At 48.6% G+C, this 26,246-nt stretch overlaps 1 protein-coding gene across 1 annotated transcript; it reads left to right on the forward strand.

Moving 5' to 3' along the window:
* Positions 1-23,477, forward strand: LOC130476463 (solute carrier family 25 member 36-A-like). Its single transcript, XM_056848407.1, has 8 exons — positions 1-243; positions 5,886-6,127; positions 17,423-17,599; positions 19,629-19,706; positions 20,640-20,740; positions 21,160-21,226; positions 22,537-22,820; positions 23,270-23,477. Exons 1-8 carry the CDS (start codon positions 1-3, stop codon positions 23,464-23,466), a joined length of 1,389 nt encoding a protein of 462 aa, XP_056704385.1. The 3' UTR covers positions 23,467-23,477.
* Positions 23,478-26,246: the final 2,769 nt, after the last annotated feature.

The following is a 26,246-nucleotide window of genomic DNA, read 5'->3' on the forward strand; positions in this document are numbered from 1 at the left end:
ATGAGCGCATTGCCTCTCGCTGCCCGTCCTCCCTACCGCCATTCCTTGCTGGTGTCTGACACTCCCTCCTCTGGCTGGTGTGGTTTCTCCTCAGTGGTCTACATCTATGGGCCCCTGGAGACATGGCAGCAGATCATGCGCCTGGTGCATGCTCAGAACATGACCAATGGTGACTATGCCTTCTTCCACCTGGACCTCTTTGGGGAGGTCCAGGATGCAGAAGGCCTCCGAGAGGCCTTCCAGGTAAGTCCAGGACTGTGCTGGAGGGAGGGGAGGGAGGAGAACCAGAGAGCAGAAGTCGGGTGGTGGAATCCCCCCAAAATAATTTGCCTTCCCTGGGGGTGTTGCAAATGCAAATAAATGCAATCCAGAACCAAAGGTTTACATTGTTAAAGGATAGAACTAGTACATTTTAAAAGTTAACTAAAATATTGGTAACTGTCCAAATTAGATCAGTTCTGTGAACCCAATGAGAGGAGGTGCTGGGGAAAGCCTTCTCCTTCTCCAGCAGGGAAAGGGAGGGATTCCCCTTGATGAAGCCAAGTAGAGCCTCTGGCCTCAATTCTGTGAGTCGATAGGAGAGTTTGCAGCTCAGATTCCCTTGGCCCAAAGGGAGGCGAGAGGGTTCATGTGGGGCTGGCCGTTGGAGATAGAGACACTTTTATGTCTCACTAGGTACCAGTGTCACCATTTAAAGGAAGAAAAAGAATGCAAAGCATTTAACAGAGACTTTTCTAACAAGTAAAAAAAAAGGTAAAGGTCCCCTGTGCAAGCACCGGGTCATCCTACAATCTGTATGCTACAAGCTTTTCAGCAATGAGATAGGCGCCATCTCATGCTGCTACTTTCCCGATGGATAAAGCCACAGCGAAATGGGTCTTACCGGTCTCCCATCTCGGGATAAAGTAATTCCCATCTTTTCATGCGGCTTATGAGAATGAACTAGACTCTCCACAGTATACTTCAATCTGGAAGAAGCTTACACATCGTTTGAGCTACTTAAATCCCGAAATCCGTTCCGGATTTTTGTGCTCTCTTAGGAGTAGCCGACTGCCTCCGGATTGCAGCCACCTCGCCAATTGTGTATTTCATGTTCTGTAAATGTTACAGAGTGTCGGGTAGAGTTGAACGTTATTATATTTATCATATAGATAAAAGGAAATTTCATTACATACACATTGTGCCATCAGTGCTTTGTTTTGTTTATTAACTTCCTACTTGAGCACGAGGTGTTCTTTTTTATAGGCCCTGACGAGTAGGGTGTTGTAACCTGTGCCATGCTTGTGTCAGCGGGGGTGTCGCTTGTCACCTATCGCCGCGTGCGTCCGGGCAAGGGGGTGCCGGATCTGTTACCCCTGAGGGCCTGCGGCCCGGCACAGAAGAATTAGGGCGCAAAAAGCACCCCTCATGTGGAAAAAGAGAGGCTAGCGGCGCTAAGCCATGCCAGCAAAATACTCACACAGACACCCCAACCCACCCCTGAGAGAGACCGAATGGGGCCCGCTGTTTTTTGCCCGCATGTGTGGTTTTTTTTAAAAAGCACGACAGCCCTGCAGGGTGGAATGGTCGCACCAACTCACGGAGGGAGGCCGGCAGAGCGCCGAGCTTTGGCATGGGGGTCAGGGGCGGCGAGCTTGGGGCCCCCGCCGATTTTTGTGGAATTCCGAGCTGTTTTTAATAACCATCCCCGAGGGGGTGGTACAACGTATCTATATCAGCGGAGGGGAGTGAGTGACCTATCGTGGATGCCTCTAGACGAGGGGATGAAGGGGCTGCGATTCCCGTAGGTCTGCGGGCTGGCACGGAGGAAGGGGCGTGCAAAAATGCGCCCCCGATCAAAGGGCGGGGATCTTTGCACTAACTCGCAGAGAGAGCCAGGCAGAGCGCCGAGCTTTGGTCCCGGAGGTCAGGGGCGGCGAGCCTGGGCGCCCCGCCGATTTTCTTGCAATTCCGAGCTGTTTTTTAATAGCCACCCCCGGGGGGTGATGCAACTTGTCTGTGTCAACGTGTCTGGGGCAACAAAAAACAACTCAGCCCCATCCCTCTGTGTGACAGCCCTTCAAGGACTTGATCTTGTTCTTCAACATACAGGGCAATGGGACAATGTGGACATCTTGGTTGCCGGGTGAGGACAACGGTGTTTTTAGGAGCGGTTCCTTCTCTTCCCATGACTCCTCCCACTAAGGTGGAGGCTCCTCCTAGCAAGAGTTGCAGGTGCCTGGGAGCTCCCTGTTCCTTCGAAGCAACCAGCCCCCAGCAATGAGAGAGAGCGAGGCCCACAGAGGCAGGGGGATGCCCTGTCTGGAGAGACCACCGTTTGGCTGTGCTGGATCTAGAGTTGCCAGCTCTTGGTTGGGAAATACCTGGAGATTGTGGAAACAGAGCCTGAGGAGGGCAGGGTTTGGAGAGGGGAGGGACTTCAGTGCCATAGAGTGCAATTGCCAAAGCAGCTGTTTTCTCCTGGGGAACTGATTTCTATCGGCTGGAGATCAGTTGTAATAGCAGGAGCTCTCCAGTCGCCGCCTGGAGGTTGGCGACCCTAGCTGGAACAGCCGGGACTGCTCAGCCCCGCCTCAGTGGCATCCTTCCTCTGATCGCAAGGACAGTGGCCAAGAAAGGTGCTGAGGCCAGTTCACTCCTGGCCCTGGTTCCAGTTGGGGGCTGGCCAATTCCTGGGGCCTGGACATCCTGCTCCGCAGCTCTGCCAGCCATGCCAAAAAAAACTGTGCCTGCTCCCTCCCCCTCCCAGATGAAAACGTCGGGCTTGAAAAAGAGTGCAAAAGACTTGGATTAAAATATCTCAGGAGCTGAACTGGGTCAGTACCTGGAAGGCTGTTTCAGTCCCATCAAAGATGACAGCTGCCTTCCTGTGGGTGTGTGCGGCATCGCAGTTGAGACTGATGGTTGCTCTATTCCAGTGGTTCCCAAAGTGGGCAGTACCACCCCCTGGGGGGCGGTGGGATTACCTAGGGGGGCACTAAGAGGCAAGGGGGCCGCAGGGGGGTGCTAGAGGCGGGCCTCTGCAACTGTGTTGTTCACTAGTTTACAATAGATCAAGCTGTGGCTCCATCCTGGCAAATTTGGTGGAAACTATCAGAATTTCCCCCCAGACTTTGAAGAGCTGGTACCGCTGGATCAAGTTTGTCAGTTTTGTTGAATAAATTTCAACTGAAAAGTTTTAATTTGGTTTTGAATACATGTGCAATTACTTGTTTCTGTTTTGAAATTTTATTATCTTCTTTAGTGAGTCATGCAAACCCTTATTTTGGATAATGCTTTTTATAGGATAGGGCAGGGGGCGCTCGGGTTGAGTTTGTGGAACCAAGGGAGCAGTGGCCTGAAAAGTTTGGGAACCACAGCTCTATTCACTGTGTGCTGATTTTTTGCATAAGCGTTGCTGTATTCATATTAAAGTCTATTATATTACTCTATATACATGGGGTTTTGCACCTTTTCTGGGAACAAATCGAAAAGTCACCAAGCTTTGTGGTAGAGGGGCTGGGAAAGACTTGACATTAAGGCTGCTGGGTAAAATCCCGGTAGGGCCGCCTGCTCTTCTTTCCTCTTCCCTCCATCGTGGTGGTGGTGGAGGAGTCCTTTCCCAAAGCCATTTTGGTCTCCCAATCCACCCCTGTAGAGCGGGATAGATTATCTAAATAAATGCAGATGCCTTGAAAGATAAGATGCAAAAGAAATGGAAAGAAGAAGAGTTGGTTTTTGTATGCTGACTTTCTCTACCACTTAAGGGAGTATCAAACCGGCTTACAATCACCTTCCCTTTCACACAACGGACACCCTGTGAGGTAGGTGAGGCTGAGAGAGCTGTGACTAGCCCAAGGTCACCCAGCTGGCTTCATGTGTAGGAGTGGGGAAACCAACCCAGTTCACCAGATTAGCATCCGCCACTCATATGGAGGAGCGGGGAATCAAACCCGGTTCTCCAGATCAGAGTCCACAGCTCCAAACCACCCCTCATAACCACTACATCACGCTGGCTCTCAATTCCCCTGGAGGAAATGGCACCTTCTGAGGACAGACACCATAGATTCTAGGTGAAACCTCTCTCCAAATTTCCCCTCTCTAGGCACCGCCCCCAAAACTCCAGGAATTCCTCAGGTTGGGAAGTTGGCGACCTTAACAACAACCCTGCAGGATAGGTTGGCAGTGAGGGAGGTTGACCCACAGACACCTAGCAAATCTGGCAATGGCAGAATGAGTATATGCAAACCACTCCACTATCCCACACTGCCCCCTCCTGAGAAGGGTTTGAAAATGTTAAGAGTTTGAAAACGTTATAAAAAATACTGTTCGCACTTTCTATGTATTCCCACCAATGTATTAAGAGTTTGAAAACTTTATAAAAAATTCTGTTACCGCATTAGATATTCCCAGTGATGTATCAAGAGTTTGAAAATGTTATAAAAAACATGGCTTTAAAAGGGTTTTTGGATACCACGGCTTATAAATGGTTGGAAGACGTCTTCACAGCTAAAGGGGCCAAACAAAGTGCGAACAGTATTTTTTATAACGTTTTCAAACTCTTAATACATCGATGGGAATACATAGAAAGTGCGAAACGTATTTTTTATAACGTTTTCAAACTCTTAATACATCGCTGGGAATACAAGTGCGGTAACCCCCGCTGTTCGCCCTTTGTTTGGCCCCTTTAGCTGTGAAGATGTCTTCCAACCCTTTATAAGCTGTGGTATCCAAAAAACCCTTTTCAAGCGATTTTTTAAATAACATTTCCAAACTCTTAATACATCGCTGGGAATACAAGTGTGGTAACCCCCGCTGTTTGCACTTTGTTTGGCCCCTTTAGTTGTGAAGACGTCGTCCAACCACTTATAAGCCGTGGTCTCCAAAAACCCTTTTAAAGCGATTTTTTTAAAATAACATTTTCAAACTCTTAATACATCGCTGGGAATACAAAGTGCGGTCATTGGATGGACCCAGGGTCTGGTTCGGTAGAAGGCAGCTTCGTGTGTTCCTATTGGGGGGGGGGTGCCAAGGGCCTTGAGCCTGGGCCCCTCTTTTTTATATATATATTTTTAATAACATAATCACATAAAACAAAACAAACAAATACAATAATAAAAGAAAATACAAAAGAATATCAATTATATCATCTACTTAATATAATCAAAATTACAAAATTCATAATATCCTTTTGACCCACCACCCACCCAAAAAGTGACCCATCACCAGGCTTCCGGAGAAGTGTCTAGACCACTGGTTCCCAACCGGGGGTCCGCGAGAACTAAATGAAGGTCCGCGAAACAAAGTTATAAACCCATAATAAATTAATATTTTCAATTAAAAGTTCTCTATTATAAAAATCTATTCAAATATTATTCTAAGTGTAATGTTTAACTAACAGTTATGGTTAAAGTTTATTTTCAAATTCTCAGAATTTTTATCCTGAACCTTGGGGTCCCTGCACCGAACCAAAAAGTCCTAGTGGTCCCTGGTCAAAAAAAGGTTGGGAACCACTGGTCTAGACCACTGGTTCCCAACCAGGGTTCCGTGGACCCCCAGGGGTCCGCAAGAACTAAATTAAGTTCCGCAAAACAAAGTTATGAACCCATAATAAATTAATATTTTCAATTAAAAGTTCTCTATTATAAAATATATATATTCAAATATTATTCTAAGTTTAATGTTTAACTAACAGTTATGATTAAAGTTTATTTTCAAACTCCCGGAATTTTTATTTTGAACCTGGGGGTCCCTGCACTGATCAAAAAGGTCCTAGTGGTCCCTGGTCAAAAAAAGGTTGGGAACCACCGTTTGAAAATTACATTATTAACAGTAAAGTGGAAAAAAAAAAGTTAAACTTATTTCTATAAGTCATTAACTAATATGGTCAAATCCATTTTTGCCAGTTTATCCCCATACGCCTGGCCAATCTTGGCGGAGCGGAGGCTCGAACCCGGGCGGGGAGGAGGCGCCTGGCTCGCCCCCGCCTCCTCCGGCCCGTCCCCCGACGGCCGAGCGAGCTGGGGCGGAGAGCTGGCTGCGCAACGAGCCGCAGCATCTGCAGGGGGGACAGGGCGGCGGGCGCGGAGCTGCGAGGCGCCGGAGGGATGGCCGGCCGGAGCACGGCGCTGCACCTCGCGGCCGGCGGGTGAGTCTCGGCTCTGCAGGGCTGGACGGATCTGGGTTCCGGTTCTGCCACGTGCAGTCCGGGAACCCCGGCCCAGATCCACGCTAGGGCTTTCTCCGTTTAGTCATTGCAGGACTGGAGCGGATCTGGAGCTAGAGCCTCTGCTTGGCGTGCCGGAGGGCCCAGGTTCAATCCCCGGCATCCCCAGTTCAAGGGACTAGGCGAGTAGGTGATGGGAAAGACCCCTGCCTGAGGCCCTGGAGATCCTTCCATACCCTAAGGGTAAATCAACAGAAGGGGCCATGGCTCAATGGGAGAGCCTCTGCTTGACATGCAGAAGGTCCCAGGTTCAGTCCCCCGGCATTTGCAGTTAAAGGGACTAGGCGAGTAGGTGATGTGAAAGACCTCTGCCTGAGACCCTGGAGATCCTTCCATACCCTAAGGGTAAATCAACTGAGAAGGGGCCGTGACTCAGTGCTAGAGCATCTGCTTGGCATGCACCAGGTCTCAGGTTCAATCCCCGGCATCCCCAGTTCAAGGGACTAGGCGAGTAGGTGATGAGAAAGACCCCTGCCTGAGACCCTGGAGATCCTTCCATACCCTAAGGGTAAATCAACTTCCATACCCTAAGGGTAAATCAACTGAGAAGGGGCCGTGACTCAGTGCTAGAGCATCTGCTTGGCATGCACCAGGTCCCAGGTTCAATCTCCAGCATCCCCAGTTCAAGGGACTAGGCGAGTAGGTGATGGGAAAGACCCCTGCCTGAGACCCTGGAGATCCTTCCACACCCTAAGGGTGAATCAACTGAGAAGGGGCCGTGACTCAGTGCTAGAGCATCTGCTTGGCATGCATCAGGTCTCAGGTTCAATCCCCGGCATCCCCAGTTAAAGGGACTAGGCGAGTAGGTGATGGGAAAGACCTCTGCCTGAGACCCTGGAGAGCCGCTGCTGGTCTGAGCAGACAAGACTGACTTGGATGGACCAAGGGTCTGATTCAGTAGAAGGCGGCTTCATGTGTTCAAATATTAGGGGAGGGCCATAGCTCAGTGGTAGAGGGTCTGCTTGGCGTGCGGAAGGTCCCAGGTTCAATCCCTGGCATCCCATTAAAGGGACTAGGCGAGTAGGTGATGGGAAAGACCCCTGCCTGAGACCCTGGAGATCCTTCCATACCCTAAGGGTGAAACAACTGAGAAGGGGCCGTGACTCAGTGCTAGAGCATCTGCTTGGCATGCACCAGGTCTCAGGTTCAATCCCCGGCATCCCCAGTTCAAGGGACTAGGCGAGTAGGTGATGGGAAAGACCCCTGCCTGAGGCCCTGGAGATCCTTCCATACCCTAAGGGTGAATCAACTGAGAAGGGGCTGTGACTCAGTGCTAGAGCATCTGCTTGGCATGCATCAGGTCTCAGGTTCAATCCCCGGCATCCCCAGTTAAAGGGACTAGGCGAGTAGGTGATGGGAAAGACCCCTGCCTGAGGCCCTGGAGATCCTTCCATACCCTAAGGGTAAATCAACTGAGAAGGGGCCGTGACTCAGTGCTAGAGCATCTGCTTGGCATGCACCAGGTCTCAGGTTCAATCCCCGGCATCCCCAGTTCAAGGGACTAGGCGAGTAGGTGATGGGAAAGACCCCTGCCTGAGGCCCTGGAGATCCTTCCATACCCTAAGGGTAAATCAACTGAGAAGGGGCTGTGACTCAGTGCTAGAGCATCTGCTTGGCATGCATCAGGTCTCAGGTTCAATCCCCGGCATCCCCAGTTAAAGGGACTAGGCGAGTAGGTGATGGGAAAGACCCCTGCCTGAGGCCCTGGAGATCCTTCCATACCCTAAGGGTGAATCAACTGAGAAGGGGCCGTGACTCAGTGGCAGAGCATCTGCTTGGCATGCACCAGGTCTCAGGTTCAATCCCCGGCATCCCCAGTTCAAGGGACTAGGCGAGTAGGTGATGGGAAAGACCCCTGCCTGAGACCCTGGAGATCCTTCCATACCCTAAGGGTAAATCAACTGAGAAGGGGCCGTGACTCAGTGCTAGAGCATCTGCTTGGCATGCACCAGGTCTCAGGTTCAATCCCCGGCATCCCCAGTTCAAGGGACTAGGCGAGTAGGTGATGGGAAAGACCCCTGCCTGAGGCCCTGGAGATCCTTCCATACCCTAAGGGTAAATCAACTGAGAAGGTGCCGTGACTCAGTGCTAGAGCATCTGCTTGGCATGCACCAGGTCTCAGGTTCAATCCCCGGCATCCCCAGTTAAAGGGACTAGGCGAGTAGGTGATGGGAAAGACCCCTGCCTGAGGCCCTGGAGATCCTTCCATACCCTAAGGGTGAATCAACTGAGAAGGGGCCGTGACTCAGTGCTAGAGCATCTGCTTGGCATGCACCAGGTCTCAGGTTCAATCCCCGGCATCCCCAGTTCAAGGGACTAGGCGAGTAGGTGATGGGAAAGACCCCTGCCTGAGGCCCTGGAGATCCTTCCATACCCTAAGGGTAAATCAACTGAGAAGGTGCCGTGACTCAGTGCTAGAGCATCTGCTTGGCATGCACCAGGTCTCAGGTTCAATCCCCGGCATCCCCAGTTCAAGGGACTAGGCGAGTAGGTGATGGGAAAGACTCCTGCCTGAGGCCCTGGAGATCCTTCCATACCCTAAGGGTAAATCAACTGAGAAGGGGCCGTGACTCAGTGGCAGAGCATCTGCTTGGCATGCACCAGGTCTCAGGTTCAATCCCCGGCATCCCCAGTTCAAGGGACTAGGAGAGTAGGTGATGGGAAAGACCCCTGCCTGAGACCCTGGAGATCCTTCCATACCCTAAGGGTAAATCAACTGAGAAGGGGCCGTGACTCAGTGCTAGAGCATCTGCTTGGCATGCACCAGGTCTCAGGTTCAATCCCCAGCATCCCCAGTTAAAGGGACTAGGCGAGTAGGTGATGGGAAAGACCCCTGCCTGAGACCCTGGAGAGCTGCTGCGGGTCTGAGTAGACAAGACTGACTTGGATGGACCAAGGGTCTGATTCAGTAGAAGGCAGCTTCATGTGTTCAAATATTAGGGGAGGGCCATGGCTCAGTGGTAGAGGGTCTGCTTGGCGTGCAGAAGGTCCCAGGTTCAATCCCTGGCATCCCGTTAAAGGGACTAGGCGAGTAGGTGATGGGAAAGACCCCTGCCTGAGGCCCTGGAGATCCTTCCATACCCTAAGGGTAAATCAACTGAGAAGGGGCCGTGACTCAGTGCTAGAGCATCTGCTTGGCATGCACCAGGTCTCAGGTTCAATCTCCGGCATCCCCAGTTAAAGGGACTAGGCGAGTAGGTGATGGGAAAGACCCCTGCCTGAGACCCTGGAGAGCCGCTGCGGGTCTGATTAGACAATACTGACTTGGATGGACCAAGGGTCTGATTCAGTAGAAGGCAGCTTCGTGTGTTCAAATATTAGGGGAGGGCCATGGCTCAGTGGTACAAGGTCTGCTTGGCACGCGGAAGGTCCCAGGTTCAATCCCTAGCACCCCCAGTTAAAGGGACTAGGTGAGTAGGTGATGGGAGAGATCCTGGAGAGCCGCTGCCGGTCTGAGTAGACGATACTGACTTCGATGGATCAAGGGTCTGATTCAGTATAAGGCGGTTTCATGTGTTCATGTGTTGGGTTCAGTTTCTGCCATCTGTAGTCAGGAAACCCAGGGCCACATCTCTCTCTAATTAGTCATTTCAGGCCTGGAGTGGAGCTGGGTTCAGTTTCTGACATCTGTAGCCAGGAAACCCAGGCCCATAGCAAAGCTCCCTCTGGTTAGTCATTGCAGGGCTGGAGTGGAGCTGGGTGCCATTTCCAACATCTGTAGTCAGGAAAGGAACTTATTCAAAGCTCTTGTCTGGCCCCAGATTCTCCACAGAAATATTCGTGTTCCTTTTCATATTAGGGGGAAAAGTAAGATGAGGGTCATGCTTATCTCACAATTCCACACAAGTTGCGGCACTGGGTGTGCAATTCGGCTTTATGAACCTCTCAGCTAGTTAAAAGAGCAAGGGACTAGACCTCATGGCTCTGAGCGGGTGCTCTGAGGTGCATGGTGAAAACATAGGAGGAGGAGTTGGTTTTTCTATGCCAACTTTCTCTACCACTTAAGGAAGAATCAAACCGGCTTACAATCCCCTTCCCCTCCCCACAACAGACACCCTGTGAGGCAGGTGGGGCTGAGAGAGTTCAGAGAGAACTGTGACTAGCCCAAGGTCACCAAGCAGACTTCGTGTGTAGGAGAGGGGAAACCAACCCGGTTCACCAGATTAGCCTCCGCCGCTCATGTGGGGGAGTGGGGAATCGAACCCGGTTCTCCAGATCAGAGTCCACCGCTCTTAACTACTACACCACGCTGGCTCTCTCACACATATGGCTGTATTAAATTTTCAGAGGTGTGTGCGCATGGTGGGAGGTGAGTCTTCCCTGCTCTGTAGTGTTAGTTTTCCCTCCTCAGAGCTCTCAAGCCAGAATAAATTATCTAACATTAGCAAATAAGAGAAAGTATGTAAATTTGCATAATGTGTGCTAGCTGGAAAAGACAGTCATGCTAGGAAAAGTGGAGGGCAGCAGGAAAAGAGGAAGACCCAACAAGAGATGGATGGACTCAATAAAGGAAGCCACGGCCTTCAATTTGCAAGATCTGAGCAAGGCTGTCAAAGATAGGACATTTTGGAGGACTTTCATTCATAGGGTCGCCATGAGTCGGAAGCAACTTGACGGCACTTAACACACACAATGCTAGCTGCAGAATCCAGGCTTGCTCGACACAAGATTTGGATTGCCCGGGCGCAGAACTCTAGCTTTGTATGTGTGTGTGATGGTACATGTGGTGGAAAGTGCGATCAAGTCACAGCTGTAGGGTTGCCAACCTCCAGGTGGTCCCGGAGATCTCCTGCTATTATAACTGGCCTCCAGGTGACCAGAGATCAGTTCACCTGGAGAAAATGGCTGCTTTGGAAGGTTGACCCTGGGGCATTATACTCCACAGAAGTTTCTCCCCTCCTCAAACCCCGCCCTCCTCAGGCTCCACCCCCCAAATCTCCAGGTATTTCCAAACCTGGAGCTGGCAACCATACACAGCTGACTTATGGCGACCACCTAGGGTTTTCAAGGCAAGAGATGTTTGGAGGTGGTTTGAGAGAGTTCTGGGAGAACTGTGATTGGCCCAAGGTACATACAGCACTAAATTAGTCATTGGGGTCATTTCATTCTAATATCAACGGCAGAGGTTCCTTGGAGATTTGGAGTGAGCTGTGCTTTGTGTTTCCTGACCTTGTGGCTCAGTGCGTGTTAGCAGGACCGTACCTTTGCTCTTCCGGGATACTATTCATAGGATCATAATCAGGAGTGACTCAAGACAGCATTCACAATGAACACATGAAGCTGCCTTATACTGAATCAGAGCCTTGGTCCATCCAAGTCAGTATTGTCTACTCAGACTGCCAGAGGCTTTGCAGGGTCTCAGGCTGAGGTCTTTTACATCACCTACTTGCCTTGTCCCTTTAACTGGAGATACCGGGGATTGAACTTGGGATACAAAACAGATAAAAATAAGTCTTTCTTCACACAACGCATAGTTAAACTGTGGAACTCCATGCCCCAGGATGTGGTGATGGCTGCCAACTTGGAAGGCTTGAAGAGGGGAGTGGACATGTTCATGGAGGAGAGGGCTATCCATGGCTACTAGTCAAAATGGATACCAGTCACGATGCATACATATTCCCTCCAGGATCAGAGGAGCATGCCTATTATATGCAGTACTGTGGAGCACAGGCAGGATGGTGCTGCTGCAGCTGTCTTGCTTGTCGGCTTCCTAGAGGCCCCTGGTTGGCCACTGTGTGAACCGACGGCTGGACTTGATGGACCTTGGTCTGATCCAGCATGGCCTTTCTTATGACCTTCTGCATGCCAAGCAGATGCTCTACTACTGAGCCACATCCCCTCCCTTTGTGCCTGTCTAGTTTACAATGTTTTCGGAGCACAAATACACAAGGCTGCTTTGACGTCCGGGAGGACAGCATTAAACAGACGTCACGCAGGAACATCTCTCTGTTTTTGGCTCTGCTTCGTACGGTACGAATAAATCGATCGAATGGGAAGGGGGAGCTCTCCTGTAAGATTGACAGGTGTCAAGTTGTCCGTCAACAAAGCCAGGAGGTGGCGGTGGAGTGGAGGGTACCCACTTCAGCCTACATGGAAAAGGGGTCCAGTCCACTTTCATCTGTGAGCTGCCAGAGGTAGACGACAGTGAGAGAGCTTAAGAGCCGGGCTGGGGTCTCCCCCATTTTCTCCAATCTAAATTCTGCAAGGAGAAGGAAGGATCTTTCATTGTTTCTCAGGGAACAGGCGCTTGGAACAGAAAGAGAAATAACTGGGTGGCTTTTTCTGCTGTGCATACTAAAACGAATCGCTGTATCCACTAGAAACAGTTTCCATGGTGCTTTTAAAAAATATTTACAGCCTTGAGGGAAAACTGTCCCTCTGTCCTGTTAAAAAAAGAAAACAGGTTCTAGACAGAGGGATAGTAAGATGGAGTTGGCAACCTCCCGGTGGGCCCTGGGATTTTCCTGGAGTTACCACTGATCTCCAGACTGCAGAGATCAGTTCCCCTGGATGGCAATCATCCCCCCTCCCGCAGCCCACAGCATTGCTTGCGTAGGTGAATATTTGTGCAATCGGCGTAGTGGGTTATGCAAGAGCTGAGTTTCTGGCCCAATTCACTGAAGGACCTTTGGTCTCCCCCTGTGCAGCTTCTGGTGATGAAACTGCCTGACACAATAACATGAAAGAAGGGGTTAGACCAGTGGTTCCCAAAGTGGGCAGTACCACCCCCTGGGGGGGCGGTGGGATTACCTAGGGGGGCACTAAGAGGCAAGGGGGCAGCAGGGGAGCGCTAGAGGTGAGCCCCTTCAACTGTGTTGTTCACCAGTTTACAATAGATCACGCTATGGCACCACGCTGGCAGATTTGGTGGAAACTATCAGAATTTCCCCCCCAGACTTTGAAGAGCTGGTACCACTGGATCAAGTTCATCAGTTTTGTTGAATCAATTTCAACTAAGAAAGTTTTGATTCGATTTTGAATAGATGTCCAATTAATTGTTACTGTTTTGAAATTGTATTGTTATTATCTTCTTTAGTGCGTCATGCAATTCCCTATTTTGAATAATGCTCTTTATAGGATAGGGTCAGGGCGCTGGGGTTGAGTTTGTGGAACCAAGGGGACGGTGGCCCGAAAAGTTTGAGAACCACTGGGTTAGACAGATAGCTGTGCTAAAAATTGCACCCCCAAAAAAATTAGCAGCTTGTTTTACATCACTATGAGAAATACAGCACTGTCGGTATCTCTCTGCATCTTCCTCTATGTCCTTTGGCTTTCTTTGATGATTTTCCCATCCCCACCACCCTCTGCCCCATAGGTTCCCTCAGGCTTTAGCCTCGTTGTGAGGCGTATACCCCATTTTCTCCCCCCTAGACCCTTTGTAGCCCCGAACTGGAGAGCCCAGGCTAGCCTGATCTTGTCAGATCTCAGAAACTAAGCAGGGTCGACCCTGGTAAGTATTTAGATGGGAAACCTCCAATGGCGGCTGTGCATATCAGGAGGATTGTGGATAGTGAAATCTCCCCTTAGATGTACCCTTTGAGTGCCAGAATTATAACAACTGAAGCATCTTTTCAAGAGCAGGCTGAGGAACTCAGCCATGTCTGTTATGTGGGGTGGGGAGAAGGTGGGGTTGCCAGCTCTGGGTTGGGAAATACCTGGAGATTTGGGGAGTTGGTGCTAGGGGGTGGTGGGGTTTGGGGAGGGACCTCAGCGGGATCTAATGCCATAGAGTCCACCTCCCGGTGCAGCCATTTTCTCCAGGGGAACTGATCTCTGTCATCTGGAGATCAGTTGTAATAGAGGGAGATCTCCAGGCATCACCTGGATGAACTGATCTCACCTTGATGAGTTTTGCCAGAACTGACTTCATTTTGATGTATTAAGTGGTTATGTTGGACAGATGTAATATGTAAAAGTGGCTTGCCGTTTTGGTGTCTCTAGTCTCAGTTAGGTGCACTTAGTTATGATTTTTTGTATTGATATATTATTGCTTGTGTGATTAATGAACAGAGATATACACACACATGCTGCATTATTGATAGCTGTTTGTTGATTATAGATTTATTGATTGATTGGTTTACCTATTTATCTAATAGAATTGGGTTGGCCATGGCGGCTGTGATTTTTCATAAACCACTAGTAGTACCGCACAAGTTCTTTTTTTCATCACCTGGATGTTGGCAACCTTAGAAGAAGGTGAAGGTTGGGACCTGGGGACCCTTTCCAGACTGCCCAAAAAGGCTCCGTCCTTTGGTCTCCTAGGGAATCACTCATAATGAAATGCAAAGTCCATGACGGTTGGACCCCATCGACTCCTGCTGGACTTTAGATCTTCGGGCATCTCTGCTGGGAACACATCGGAGACCGGCTGTCACCATGTTAATCAGTTGCGACCCTGGAGTGTGTGTGTGTATGACGCACATCTAAGCAGCTACGCACTGCTAGGGAGAAATGGGGAGGGCAGGTGGGGGGGCGGGAGCGGTTGCCCCACATTAGTTCTGATCTGGTTACGCACAACTCCCGGTTTATGCAATCAATTGAATTGCTGTAATAGTCCTGAACAGGCAGAAATCTCTGTTACAATTTAGTTAAAAGGGGTCAGTCTCGAAGTTGACCTGAACTGAGTCAGCAGCGCTGTGGCAAGTGACTTATCTGTCCTCCATCTCAAGGTCAGTAGTCATTAGGGTTGCCAACCTCCAGGTGGTAGCCAGAGATCTCCCGCTATTACAACTGATCTCCATCCGATAGAGATCAATTTGCCTGGAGAAAATGGCCACTTTGGCCATTGGACTCTATGGTGTTGAAGTCCCTCCCCTCCCCAAACCCTGCCCTCCTCAAGCTCCGTCCCAAAAACCTCCCACCGGCGGCGAAGAGGGACCTGGCAACCCTAGCAGTCACGGAAAGAGTGCCGCAGGATTATCCTTGGTGGGAGAAAGTTACAGCTGTATTTATTTTATTTAAGGTTTGCTTCAAGAGGGCTGAAATTGGTGAAAGTAGGCCAGTGGAAGAATCCCTTCCTCCTTCTGCTTCTGAAGAGCGGCTAGCCCAGTGGTCCCGAAACTTGTCGAGCTTGCGGGCGCTTCTAGAGTGTTCAGAAGGAGTGCTGAGCAACAACACAAAATAGCTGCCATGGAAGGGGGCAGGGCTCAGGCCAAATCAATTTTTTTTAGAATTTATTTATTAAAATATTTATACGCCGCCTTTCCTCTCGGCTCAATGCTGAAAGCTTCCACACAAAACACTGGGCGGTTCCAAGCCAGATATCAAAGGGGGTCAAGACGATTGGAGGCCGCTGTCTCTGAACAGGTGCCTTCTGCAGACAGAAAGGTCTACTCTAAGCCAGCGTTGTGTAGTGGTTAGGAGTGATGGACTCTAATCTGGAGAACCGGGTTTGATTCCCCACGCCTCCACATGAGTGGCAGTTGCTAATCTGGTGAACTGGGTTGGTTTCCCCACTCCTACACAAGAAGCCAGCTGGGTGACCTTGGGCTAGTCTCAGCTCTCTCAGAGAACTCTGAGCCACGCCTACCTCACAAGGTGCCAGTTGTGGGAGAGGAAGGGAAGGCGGTTGTAAACCAGATTGAGACTCCTTAAAAGGTAGAGAAAAGCAGGGTGTAAAAACCAACTGTTCTTCTCTCTTCCTGTTGCAGACCCCAATTTGCTCCTCATGCTGTTCCTGAGGGACCCTGTTCCCCTGGAGCAGCATCTCAGGGAGATAAGTGGTCTGTGGGTGGGAGGGAGGGAGGGGGAGGTGGGAATTATCTAGATTTCAGTAAGACTTTTGATAAGGTTCCACATAGTATTCTAGTTGACAAATTGGGAAAATGTGGTTTCGATCCTATTATTGTTAGGTGGATCTGCAACTGGTTGACAGATTGTACCCAAAGAGTGCTAGTTAATGGTTCCTCATCCACTTGGAGACAAGTGACTAGTGGAGTTCCTCAGGGATCTGTGCTGGGCCCTGTGTTGTTCAACATCTTTGTAAATGATTTGGATGAAGGAATAGAGGGGATGCTTATTAAATATGCAGATGATACTAAATTGGGAGGGGTAGCAAATACGGTAGAAGACAGAGCCAAGATGCAGGATGATCTTGACAGGCTGGAGAAGTGGGCTAGAACTAATAAAATGCACTTCAACAAAGACAAATGTAAAGTTCTGCATTTAGGTAGGAAAAATCAAATGCATAATTATAGGATGGGGGAGACTTGTCTGAGCAGTAGTGTGTGTGAAAAGGATCTTGGGGTCTTAGTAGACCAAACACTGAACATGAGTCAGCAGTGTGATGCGGTAGCTAAAAAGACAAATGCAGTCTTGGGCTGCATCAACAGAAGTATAGTGTCCAGATCACGCAAAGTGATGGTATCGCTTTACTTCACTCTGGTTAGACCTCATCTAGAGTACTGAGTACAGATTTGGGCACCACAATTTAAAAAAGATGTAGACAAGCTGGAACGTGTCCAGAGGAGGGCAACAAAGCTGGTGAGGGGTCTGGAGACCAAGTCCTATGAGGAAAGGTTGAAGAAGCTGGGTATGTTTAGCCTGAAGAGGTGAAGACTGAGAGGGGATATGAGAACCATGTTCAAGTACTTGAAGGGCTGTCATATTGAGGATGGTGCCGAGTTGTTTTCTGTCGCCCCAGAAGGTTGGACCAGAACCAACGGGTTGAAATTAAATCAAAAGAGTTTCCATCTAGACATTAGGAAGAAATTTCTAACAGTTAGAGCGGTTCCTCAGTGGAACATGCTTCCTCGGGAGGTGGTAAGCTCTCCTTCCCTGGAGGATTTTAAGAAGAGGTTAGATGGCCATCTGTCAGCAATACTGATTCTGTGACCTTAGGCAGATGATGAGAGGGAGGGCATCTTGGCCATCTTCTGGTGGTCCCTTCCAACTCTATGATTCTATGAATGTTGAGACCTTGTGTGTGTGTGTTAAGTGCCGTCAAGTCGCTTCCGACTCATGGTGACCCTATGAATGAAAGTCCTCCAAAATGTCCTATCTTTGACAAAATGTCCTATCTTTGGGACCTTTCCTGAGCAGAAAACTGAGTCTGGATCCAACCTGTTATTTCCCTTTGGAGTAGCGGTGGAGTGAGTACAGTAAGGTCCTCCTCCTCCTCCTCCTTCTACTACGACGACGACGATAACAGTCCTGATGGTAATCTCTGAAACTCAACTAAGCAGGCTGTGACGCAACGTCTCCTCTTTCTCTTCCCAGAATCGGTGGCACGGTGGGCGCCATTTTGACCTGCCCCTTGGAAGTGGTGAAGACCCGCCTGCAGTCCTCCTCGTTGTCCCTGCGGCCCCTTTACCTACCTGCGGTACAGCTGCAGGGAGTGAACGGGGCACTGATCCGCCCATGTCTCCCTTCAGTAGGAGCACTTGAGCTTCTGAGGTGAGTGAGGAAGAGACAATTCATGTAGGGACACAGCCATTAAGGAACACACGGCTGGGGGGAAAGGCTGGAGTCTGAGCAATTCGAGTAAGAAAGCCTGAGGAGGGCAAATGGTGGAGGGGCCGTGGCTCAGTGGTAGAGCATCTGTTTGGCATGCAGAAGGTCCCAGGTTCAATCCCCGGCATCTCCAGTTCAATGGACCAGGCAAGTAGGTGATGTGAAAGACCTCTGCCTGAGACCCTGGAGAGCTGCTGCCAGTCTGAGTAGACAACTCTGACTATGATGGACCGAGGGTCTGGTTCAGTAGAAGGCAGCTTCATGTGTTCATGTGTGGCAACACAGAGCTGGCATTCATTACCTTACACAAGGATTCTACAAGTAGGCATTCAGGAAGGCACCTTACTTCTAGGGTTGCCAGCTCGAGATTTGGGAGAGCAACTTAAGAACATAAGAGGAGCCCTGCTGGATCAGACCAGTGGTCCATCTAGTCCAGCATCCTGTCTCACGTAGTGGCCAACCAGTTCCTCTGGAGGACTTAGAGGCTGAGGCCTTCCCCTGATGTTGCCTCTGGCACTGGTCTGCAGAGGTTTCCTGCCTCTGGACATGGACCTTCCCTTTAGTCACCATGGCTAGTAGCCACTGATAGACCTCTCCTCCATGAATCTGTCTAATCCCCTTTTAAAGCTGGCTATGTCTATGGCTATCACTACATTCTCTGGCAGCAAATCCCACCTGGGGAGTCTGGGGTTTGGGCAGGGAAGGGACCTCAGTGGAGTATAATGCCATAGATTCCACCCTCCAAAGCAGCCATTTTCTCCATGGGGAACTCATCTGTGGAGTTTGGAGTTCCATTGTAATTCCTGGAGATCTTCATTCCCCGCTTGGAGGTTGTCAGTCCTACATCTATATTGTTTATGCTCATTTTAAGAATGGGTAAGGAATACTCTTGACTTCCCCTAGGAAGATCACATTCTCCTTGGAGGATCACATTAATCATGGAAGTCATGTGGAGACCTGTCTCATTTTTACCCCATTCTCCCTCTAGGGTTGCCAGCTCCAGATTGGGAAATACCTGGAGATTGTGGGGGTGGAGCCTGAGGGGGGCAGGGTTTGGGGAGGGGAGGGACTTCAATGGTGTATAATGCCATAGAGTCCACCTTTTAAAGCCGCCATTTTCTCCAGGTGAACTGATCTCTGTTGGCTGGAGATCAGTTGTAATAGTGGGAGATCTCTAGCTACCACCTGGAGGCTATAGCAACTCAAAGCAAAAGCACCAGTAAATATTGTTCAAGCAAAATAGTAACAACAAGTTATTGCTCTTAGAAAATATATATTCAAAATGGTTCTAATAAGCACAACCCAAATTGAGCAAAACACCACAATAATATACAAGATGGTCTTAAAAAGACCCAATGTGAAAGCGCAAAGCGTTACAGATGAATAAATATCAGGCACAGTTGCTCAGTTCTTATGAGTCCATAAAGTGCAAATGCAATAATTTAGGCAATAATTTAGGCAGCAAAGACCAGACATAAGTCTTTCATTGCATCATTTCATGAAGGGATATACCTTCCTTATACGCATGAGACGTCTTACTTTGCCGTCCATGCGTATAAGGAAGGTATATCCCTTCATGAAATGATGCAATGAAGGACTTATGAAGCTTGAGAAAATATCGCATGAAATGGAATTATACCGGATTTCCATCGCATTATGTCTGGTCTTTACTGGTGCTTACAATATTTACTGGTGCTTTTGCTTTGAGTTGCTATAACTTCCAATTAGCACTTGTAGCCGTTTGTGATTACTACCACCTGGAGGCTGGCAACCCTCCCTCCCAGAAGATCAGGGTGACTGGCTTTGCTCTCGCCTCCTCCATTTTATCCTCACAACAGCCCTAGCAGGCTTTTACCTTTATGTCTGCTAAGAGGAGAGGAGAGAGAAATGAAAATTAGAAGATAGACTGTGGATAGAAATGCAGGTATGTCTTCTGGCCCTTTCCCTTCTGATCTGTTTCCTCCGTCCATAGAACCATTCTTGAGAAAGAAGGAATCCGCTCTCTCTTCCGAGGCTTGGGGCCTAATCTCGTTGGAGTTGCTCCTTCCAGGTAAGCATGCCTAATAAAGACGGATTCCCTTGCCTAATTCCCCACGTGTAGCTTTCACAGGGGTTCTCGCCAAAATCAAGGTCCCTCTTCCCCAAAGGTAAGAGCATCTCGTAGAAAAAGAACCAAGCCAAGGTATCCATGACCTTTGGGTTTTACTGACATCCAGTGGTCAAGGTGGGATTGTGCATAATAACTGGGTTATGTCCTGGTAATTTCTCTTGGTTGCTGTTATTTTTGCTGTCAAGTCACCGCTGATTTATCTCGACCCCGTAGGGTTTTCTAGGCAAGAGACGTTCCGAGGTGGTTTGCCATTGCCTGCTTCTGCGTCACGCCCCTGGTATTCCTCGGAGGTCTCCCATCTTAATTCTTGCCAGGGTCGAGGTGGAGAGTGTGTGACTGGCCCACGGTCACCCAGCAAGTTTTGATGGCAGTGAGGATTCGAACCTGGGTTTCCCAGATCTTAGTCCGACACTTTAACCACTACACCACGCTGGCTTAAATGGCTTTGAGACTCTTTCCCTTCACTGCATCTGTGGGAATTCACAACTACTTTCTCCCCCAACACCTGATTTGCCACTGTGTGAACATAATGCTGGACTTGATGGACCTTGGTCCGATCCAGCACGGCCTTTCTTATGTTCTTAAACCCCTAAGGGTCACTAGGTGTGTGTGTGTCGGGGAGGTAGTTGTGAATGTCCTACATTGTGCAGGGGGTTGGACTAGGTGACCCTGGTGGTCCCTTCCAACTCTGTGATTCTACTGTAAGAAATGGGCCCACATAATTTATTCAGCTATTTTTTAATCCTGCTTTTCTCCCCTCGGCAGCTTCCAAAGACACACAAAAATATAATTTAGACAAACAAAGAAATAAAAAATATACAGTACAATTCCGACTCCTGGGCTAATGATACACTGTTTCTGCTCCTCTTATAGGGCCATTTATTTTGCTGCATATTCAGGGGCGAAGGAGAAACTCAACATGGTTCTCGTGCCTGAGTCCAAGAAAGTTCACATGCTCTCAGCAGCCTGTGCAGGTAAATACCCTCTCTTCCTATATATCGCACTGAGTTTTCTGCAGGCTGCTTCACACATTGCACACTGAGCCTTATAAATAGGGCAATATGGACATACAAAGGAATCAATACAATTTTATATACATCTTAAAGGAATAAGGAAGTAAACTGCCTGTGTGAAGATTTGTGGCTTTGCTGTTGGGGAGCTGCAGCTGGTAGCAGAGCATTAGTTTTTTTATATATGTGGCGAAAAGTTTCGTGTAGTTTAGTTCTTAGATGAGATCACCAGTTGGATGTGAAAAGGTGTAGCTTTGGCTAGATGGTGCCCTGGTTTTTATTGGCAGAGAATCCCAGAATGAGCCCTTCAGTCTTGCATTAACCATTAGCTACAAAAATTCACAGAGAGACCTTTGACCTCCTCTTCCCCCTCCTTCTGGCAGGAGTCACTTCGGCCACCTTGACCAACCCCATCTGGCTGGTGAAGACCAGAATGCAGCTGGAAGCCAGGTAAGGGAAGTCGGGCCTTTACCTCCTGAGGCACCCATAGAGGGGCCTCCTTGTCAGGTTGCAGACCTTGTGGGAAAGCAGCATAAGTGGGAGGCGGGCTGTTTGCAAGGATGTGCATATCCCTCCATTCCATGAAAGTACAACACTGGGGTCCCAAGCACAGAATTCAGTTGCCTAAGGAGTTTGGCCTTTCCTTCCGTTCTTTCCCACCCTTCCTTTCTCCTGAAGAAAAGTTTAACATTTTGCCAGATGCCTGCACAGTTTTTAGAGCCTGAGTAGGACTGCTTCGAGGCTCCCTTTGCATTATTCATGATTTTACCGACCTTCAGACGTGACTTCACTCTAGCCTCGTTGTTCCCCCGCAGTTCTAGGATCCTGTTTTAGGACGAATTTAAATACTGCTTTGAGGCAAGAGCAATGCAAATTCCCCGTTTCCATGCATAGCTCTTAACTTTGGGTTTCTCTACCCATGCCCATTTTGGCTTCTCCCTCCCACGTGTCTGTCACTCCCATCCAACTCTTTCCCTCAAAGCAAAGCACAAAAGAGGGAGTTAAACCTTCATGAAATGCGCAGGGAGACACTGAAGAAGGCTGCAAAGGTTGGAAGGCAGCTCCCAGCAGGGAGCTGTTTAAGAAAGGTGGGGAGGAATACCCAGCAAAAGCACATGCAGCCCCTTTAAGAGCTGACCCGCCCCCTCCAAGTAAAGTGCAACAAGGCTGCATTTTCATGGGGGAGGGACTCGGAAGCTCTGTAATTCACTGGGGATGCAAAACTGATCACAAGGTACTTCTGGAGGGAGGGGGGAGCCCTCATGCATATGATGGTTGAGAATTCGGAGCAGAAAACGGTGCAGCACACGAAACACAAATTTCCCCTGCATGAATGACCACTGACTAAGGGTGCTTTCATACATGCCGAATAATGCACTTTCAATCCACTTTGCAGCTGGATTTTACTGTGTGAAATAGCAATATTCACTTGCAAGCGAGCATTAAAGTGTGTTGAAAGCGGATTGAAAGTGCATTATTCAGCATGTGTAAAAGCGCCCTAAGGTTTCCAGTGATGGGAAGGCAGGGCTTCAGTGCCCTGTATAGCTCCTTGCTGTCCCCCCCACCCAATGGAATCAATTACACAGAATAACATTTGCAAAACAAGAACAAAATCCACAAAGGTGTTTTCTGGGCCTGGACCTTGTGTCCAGTAGGCTTGTGATTTGGGTTCCCCCCTTACTGCACAATACGCACAAACTTTTGTTCTTGGCCAAGTCAAGGAGGAATGTTCCTAAATGCTCTTGTTCTGTCTTCTGCAGGGCCAGAGGGGAGGTACGTGGTAGTGCTCTTCAATGCGCCATGCGGGTTTACCACACGGAGGGCCTGCGAGGCTTTTACCGTGGGATTTCGGCCTCGTATGCCGGAGTCTCCGAAACAGTCATGCATTTTGTTATCTACGAGGCGCTGAAGCAACGGCTGAGGGAACATCGGCCTTTCTTGTCTCCATCCCTCAACTTCACACCCAACAGCCAGGACTTCTTTGGGCTGATGGGAGCAGCTGCTGTCTCAAAAACCTGTGCCTCGTGCATCGCCTACCCACATGGTGAGCTGCTCGAAGTTCAGTTGTTTCTTCCACATTCATCCAGCCAGGGCTGAGGGACCTCTCTGGAAGTGGGCCATCTTTCCCATAACTTTGAAAGTTCAGTCTAATCTCCCCCTCCCACCAGCCAGCGTGGTGTAGCAGTTAAGCCCCTGGTTTGGAGTGGTGGACTCTAATCTGGAGAACCGGGTTTGATTCCCCACTCCTCCACATGAGCGGTGGACACTAATCTGGTGAACTGGGTTGGTTTCCCCACTCCTACAAGTGAAGCCAACTGGGTAACCTTGGGCTAGTCACAGCTCTCTTAGAGCACTCTCAGCCTCACCTACCTCACAGGGTGTCTGTTGTGAGGCGGGGAAGGGAAGGTGATTGTAAACCGGTTTGAGTCTTCCTTAAGTGGTAGAGAAAGTTGGCATATAAAAACCAACTCTTCTTCGTTTCCTTCTCTCTAGAAGTCATCCGGACACGGCTACGAGAGGAGGGTTCCCGTTACCTCTCTTTCATACAAACCCTGCAGCTTGTGGTCAAAGAAGAGGGTCCCTCGGCTCTTTACCGGGGGCTTCCGGCCCACCTGATCCGCCAGATCCCCAACGCAGCTATCGTCATGGTCACCTATGAACTGACTATTCACCTGGCGACAAAAATATGACTCCTTTCCCTTCCCGGTGATTGGCCAATGTTTGTACATGCATTTCGGGAAACGCAGTGCCTTAACATTGGACGTGTTTTCCCACTCTGTGATTGAACACCGACTGCACTGGAAAGATGTGAAGGCTGGTAGCCTCTCTGTGTTCTCGAGACTTGATAACCAAAGGATGTTTTCAACTGTACGGGAACTCCAGCTGCCTCAAGGCATCATGGATAGATGGGACCTCTGAATCAGAGAGACGTAGAGCTTGCCAGGCAGAAGCAGCAATGTGGAGATGCCAACTTCAGAAAAGGGCCCGAAGTCCCATTCAATAGGCATGGTGTCTTTCCAGGATTGGCCTGGTCAATGCAGAGATTATGTGCTACTGCTTAGCTCTGGCCAGAAATACAAAATTTCTACAGAAATTTCTCCATTGTTGAGAGCAAGCAATGGAGAAATTCTGCAAGGAGCAGATTTAAGCAGAATTGTGGACAAAGCTGTCTTACACCGGCACCGTTTTGTGATCAGAACCTGGCTCTGAAGAGTTCCCTTCCTGCTTTAATGCGGGCTTCTTCGTGAGCCCTTGGCAAGTCAGCTTGCCCACCCCCTGAAGTCAGCCAGGATGTCTGTCCTTCCAAATTCACGCTCCCCATCTGTTCCTTGCTGGCAGAGGTAACCATGAATCAGGCAATTTGCAGCTGAGCAGAGAGAGAGAACGGGAGCCCTCTGCCGTAGAGAGGAAGCCCCCTGCTGATATAGCAGCTTCTGTTTTCATTGCCTGTGGCCTGATCTACAGATGTTTCATTTGCAGAACTCATTTTCCTCCCAAAAAGGAGGGTAAAGAGCCGAGTGAAGGGGTTAGGTGGGAATAACTGGTATCTACCTTTGGTGCAGGGGTGGAAAGGGGGTGGCAGTACAGAAAGTCACTTACAGCTGAAATCTGGCATAGCATGTGTGGATTTCTGGCTCCGTCAGGTGGAAAGAATCCTGAAATGTTTTATTTTTTAGATATACTGAAGTTCTGTGTTTTAAGTTATACATTAATCTGTTTGTACTATTTCATATTGTTCTATTAAAATGCAGTGCTGAAGAGCTGCTCTTTTCTTAAGACACTTCTGTCAGGGCCCAGAACGCGATCCCAGAAAGTTCCATGTCAAGAGAGGGTGTGGTGTAGTGGTTAGAGGTTTCCACAGCTGAGGAAGAGAAAGGACTCCCGGAGGCTGCTGGTGCCTTCCTTCCCAACTCCAGAGGAGGTTTTCCTTGCTCACTTTGTCAAGACGAACCTAGTCATGACCAAGCAACCAAATGCAGGGATGCAATTCAAGGCGGCACGAATTGTTATTTGGGGAGGGGGGTTCATTTAACTGTTTTACTTTCGTCAGATCGTGATGGGTAGCCATGTTCGTCTGTCAGTAGCAGTAAAAAAAGAGCAAGAGTCCAGTAGCACCTTAAAGACTAACAAAACATCTGGCAGGGCGTGAACTTTCGTATTCTAGCTGTATCTGAAGAAGTGAGCTGTGGCTCACGAAAGCTCCTACCCTGCCAGAAATGTTTTCAGTCTTTAAGGTGCTACTGGACTCTTGCTCTTTTCTACTTTTTTTAGATTAACAGAAATCGGTAGAACTATTTAGAAAATTCCCGTTATTTTACTGTAATCAAAAATTATGTGTGTTGAGGCGTATGGCAGTCATCTGGATTCTGATAAACGGATCACAACCTTCTATCCTCCGGGGAAGGAGGGACTTGAGTTCTAATTCCGTTCCTAATCAAGGCTCTGTCTGTCCCGTGCATACAGAAAGTGTGTGGGTGGGATGTTTATTTTATGTACAAAAGATGTGTGTGTGGGTTGGGGGGTGGAATAAACCTTCCTTTCTGTTACTTCAAACTCTTTTCTCCCTAATAACCCCGCTCACATGGAAGCTGAGTTGGCAAAACTACGTTTAAAACCTACAGAGCGTGTGAGACGAAGAGGCTAGTTCCCCTCGGCTGCACATTCCTTTCTGTATTTAAAAAAAAAAATAGCCCCCATGTTTAACAGACGGTTGCCAGTTCCGACTTGCGAAATTCCTGGATATTTTTGAGCAGTAGTTGGGTACCCAAGGTTGGGTGGGATGAAAAAAATATAAATAATGGAAATATATAATTTATTAGAAGCACTATGTCAAGATTAAAATTATTTTTAAAAAAACGTTAAAACAGCACAATGGCATTTCCTAAGGTTGATCTCTGTCACCACCTGCCAAACGCGTTTCGGCCTATATGGCCTTCCTCAGTGGTCTATTTGAAACCCATGTAGAACATGCACACATATTACAAATATATTTACACATACAGGCAATATAAAACAAACCAGGCATGTAATAGGTTGTATATATTACCAATTACACCAATATCTGGTAAGATCGTTTTACGTTTTTATGCTGGGCTGTATATGGGGGTTACTGCACTTTGTATTTCCAGCAATGTATTAAGAGTTTGAAAATGTAATAAAAAACATTGCTTTAAAAGGGTTTTTGGATACCACGGCTTATAAATGGTTGGAAGACGTCTTCACAGCTAAAGGGGCCAAACAAAGGGCGAACAGTATTTTTTATAATGTTTTCAAACTCTTAATACATCGCTGGGAATACAAATGCGGTAACAGCCTGTCTCCCATATAAGCTGTGTGCAAGTATCAACCTAGTCAGTCAAACAATATAAATAATATTTCCATTATTTATATATTTTTTTCATCCCAACCAACCTTTGGGTACCCAACTTCTGTTTTCTAGGTTGGGTTCTATTCCCCTCATTTTTTCTTC

The sequence above is a fragment of the Euleptes europaea genome, chromosome 4 (genome assembly GCF_029931775.1).
Source record: "Euleptes europaea isolate rEulEur1 chromosome 4, rEulEur1.hap1, whole genome shotgun sequence".
Taxonomy (NCBI): Eukaryota; Metazoa; Chordata; class Lepidosauria; order Squamata; family Sphaerodactylidae; genus Euleptes; species Euleptes europaea.

Excerpts from the sequence above, each read along its gene's own strand:
- LOC130476463 (XM_056848407.1), top strand. The coding sequence starts at position 1 with ATGAGCGCATTGCCTCTCGCTGCCCGTCCTCCCTACCGCCATTCCTTG. Across the intron at positions 6,128-17,422 it reads CTGCACCTCGCGGCCGGCGG|AATCGGTGGCACGGTGGGCG; the intron begins GTGAGTCTCGGC and ends TTCTCTTCCCAG. Across the intron at positions 21,227-22,536 it reads AGAATGCAGCTGGAAGCCAG|GGCCAGAGGGGAGGTACGTG; the intron begins GTAAGGGAAGTC and ends TGTCTTCTGCAG.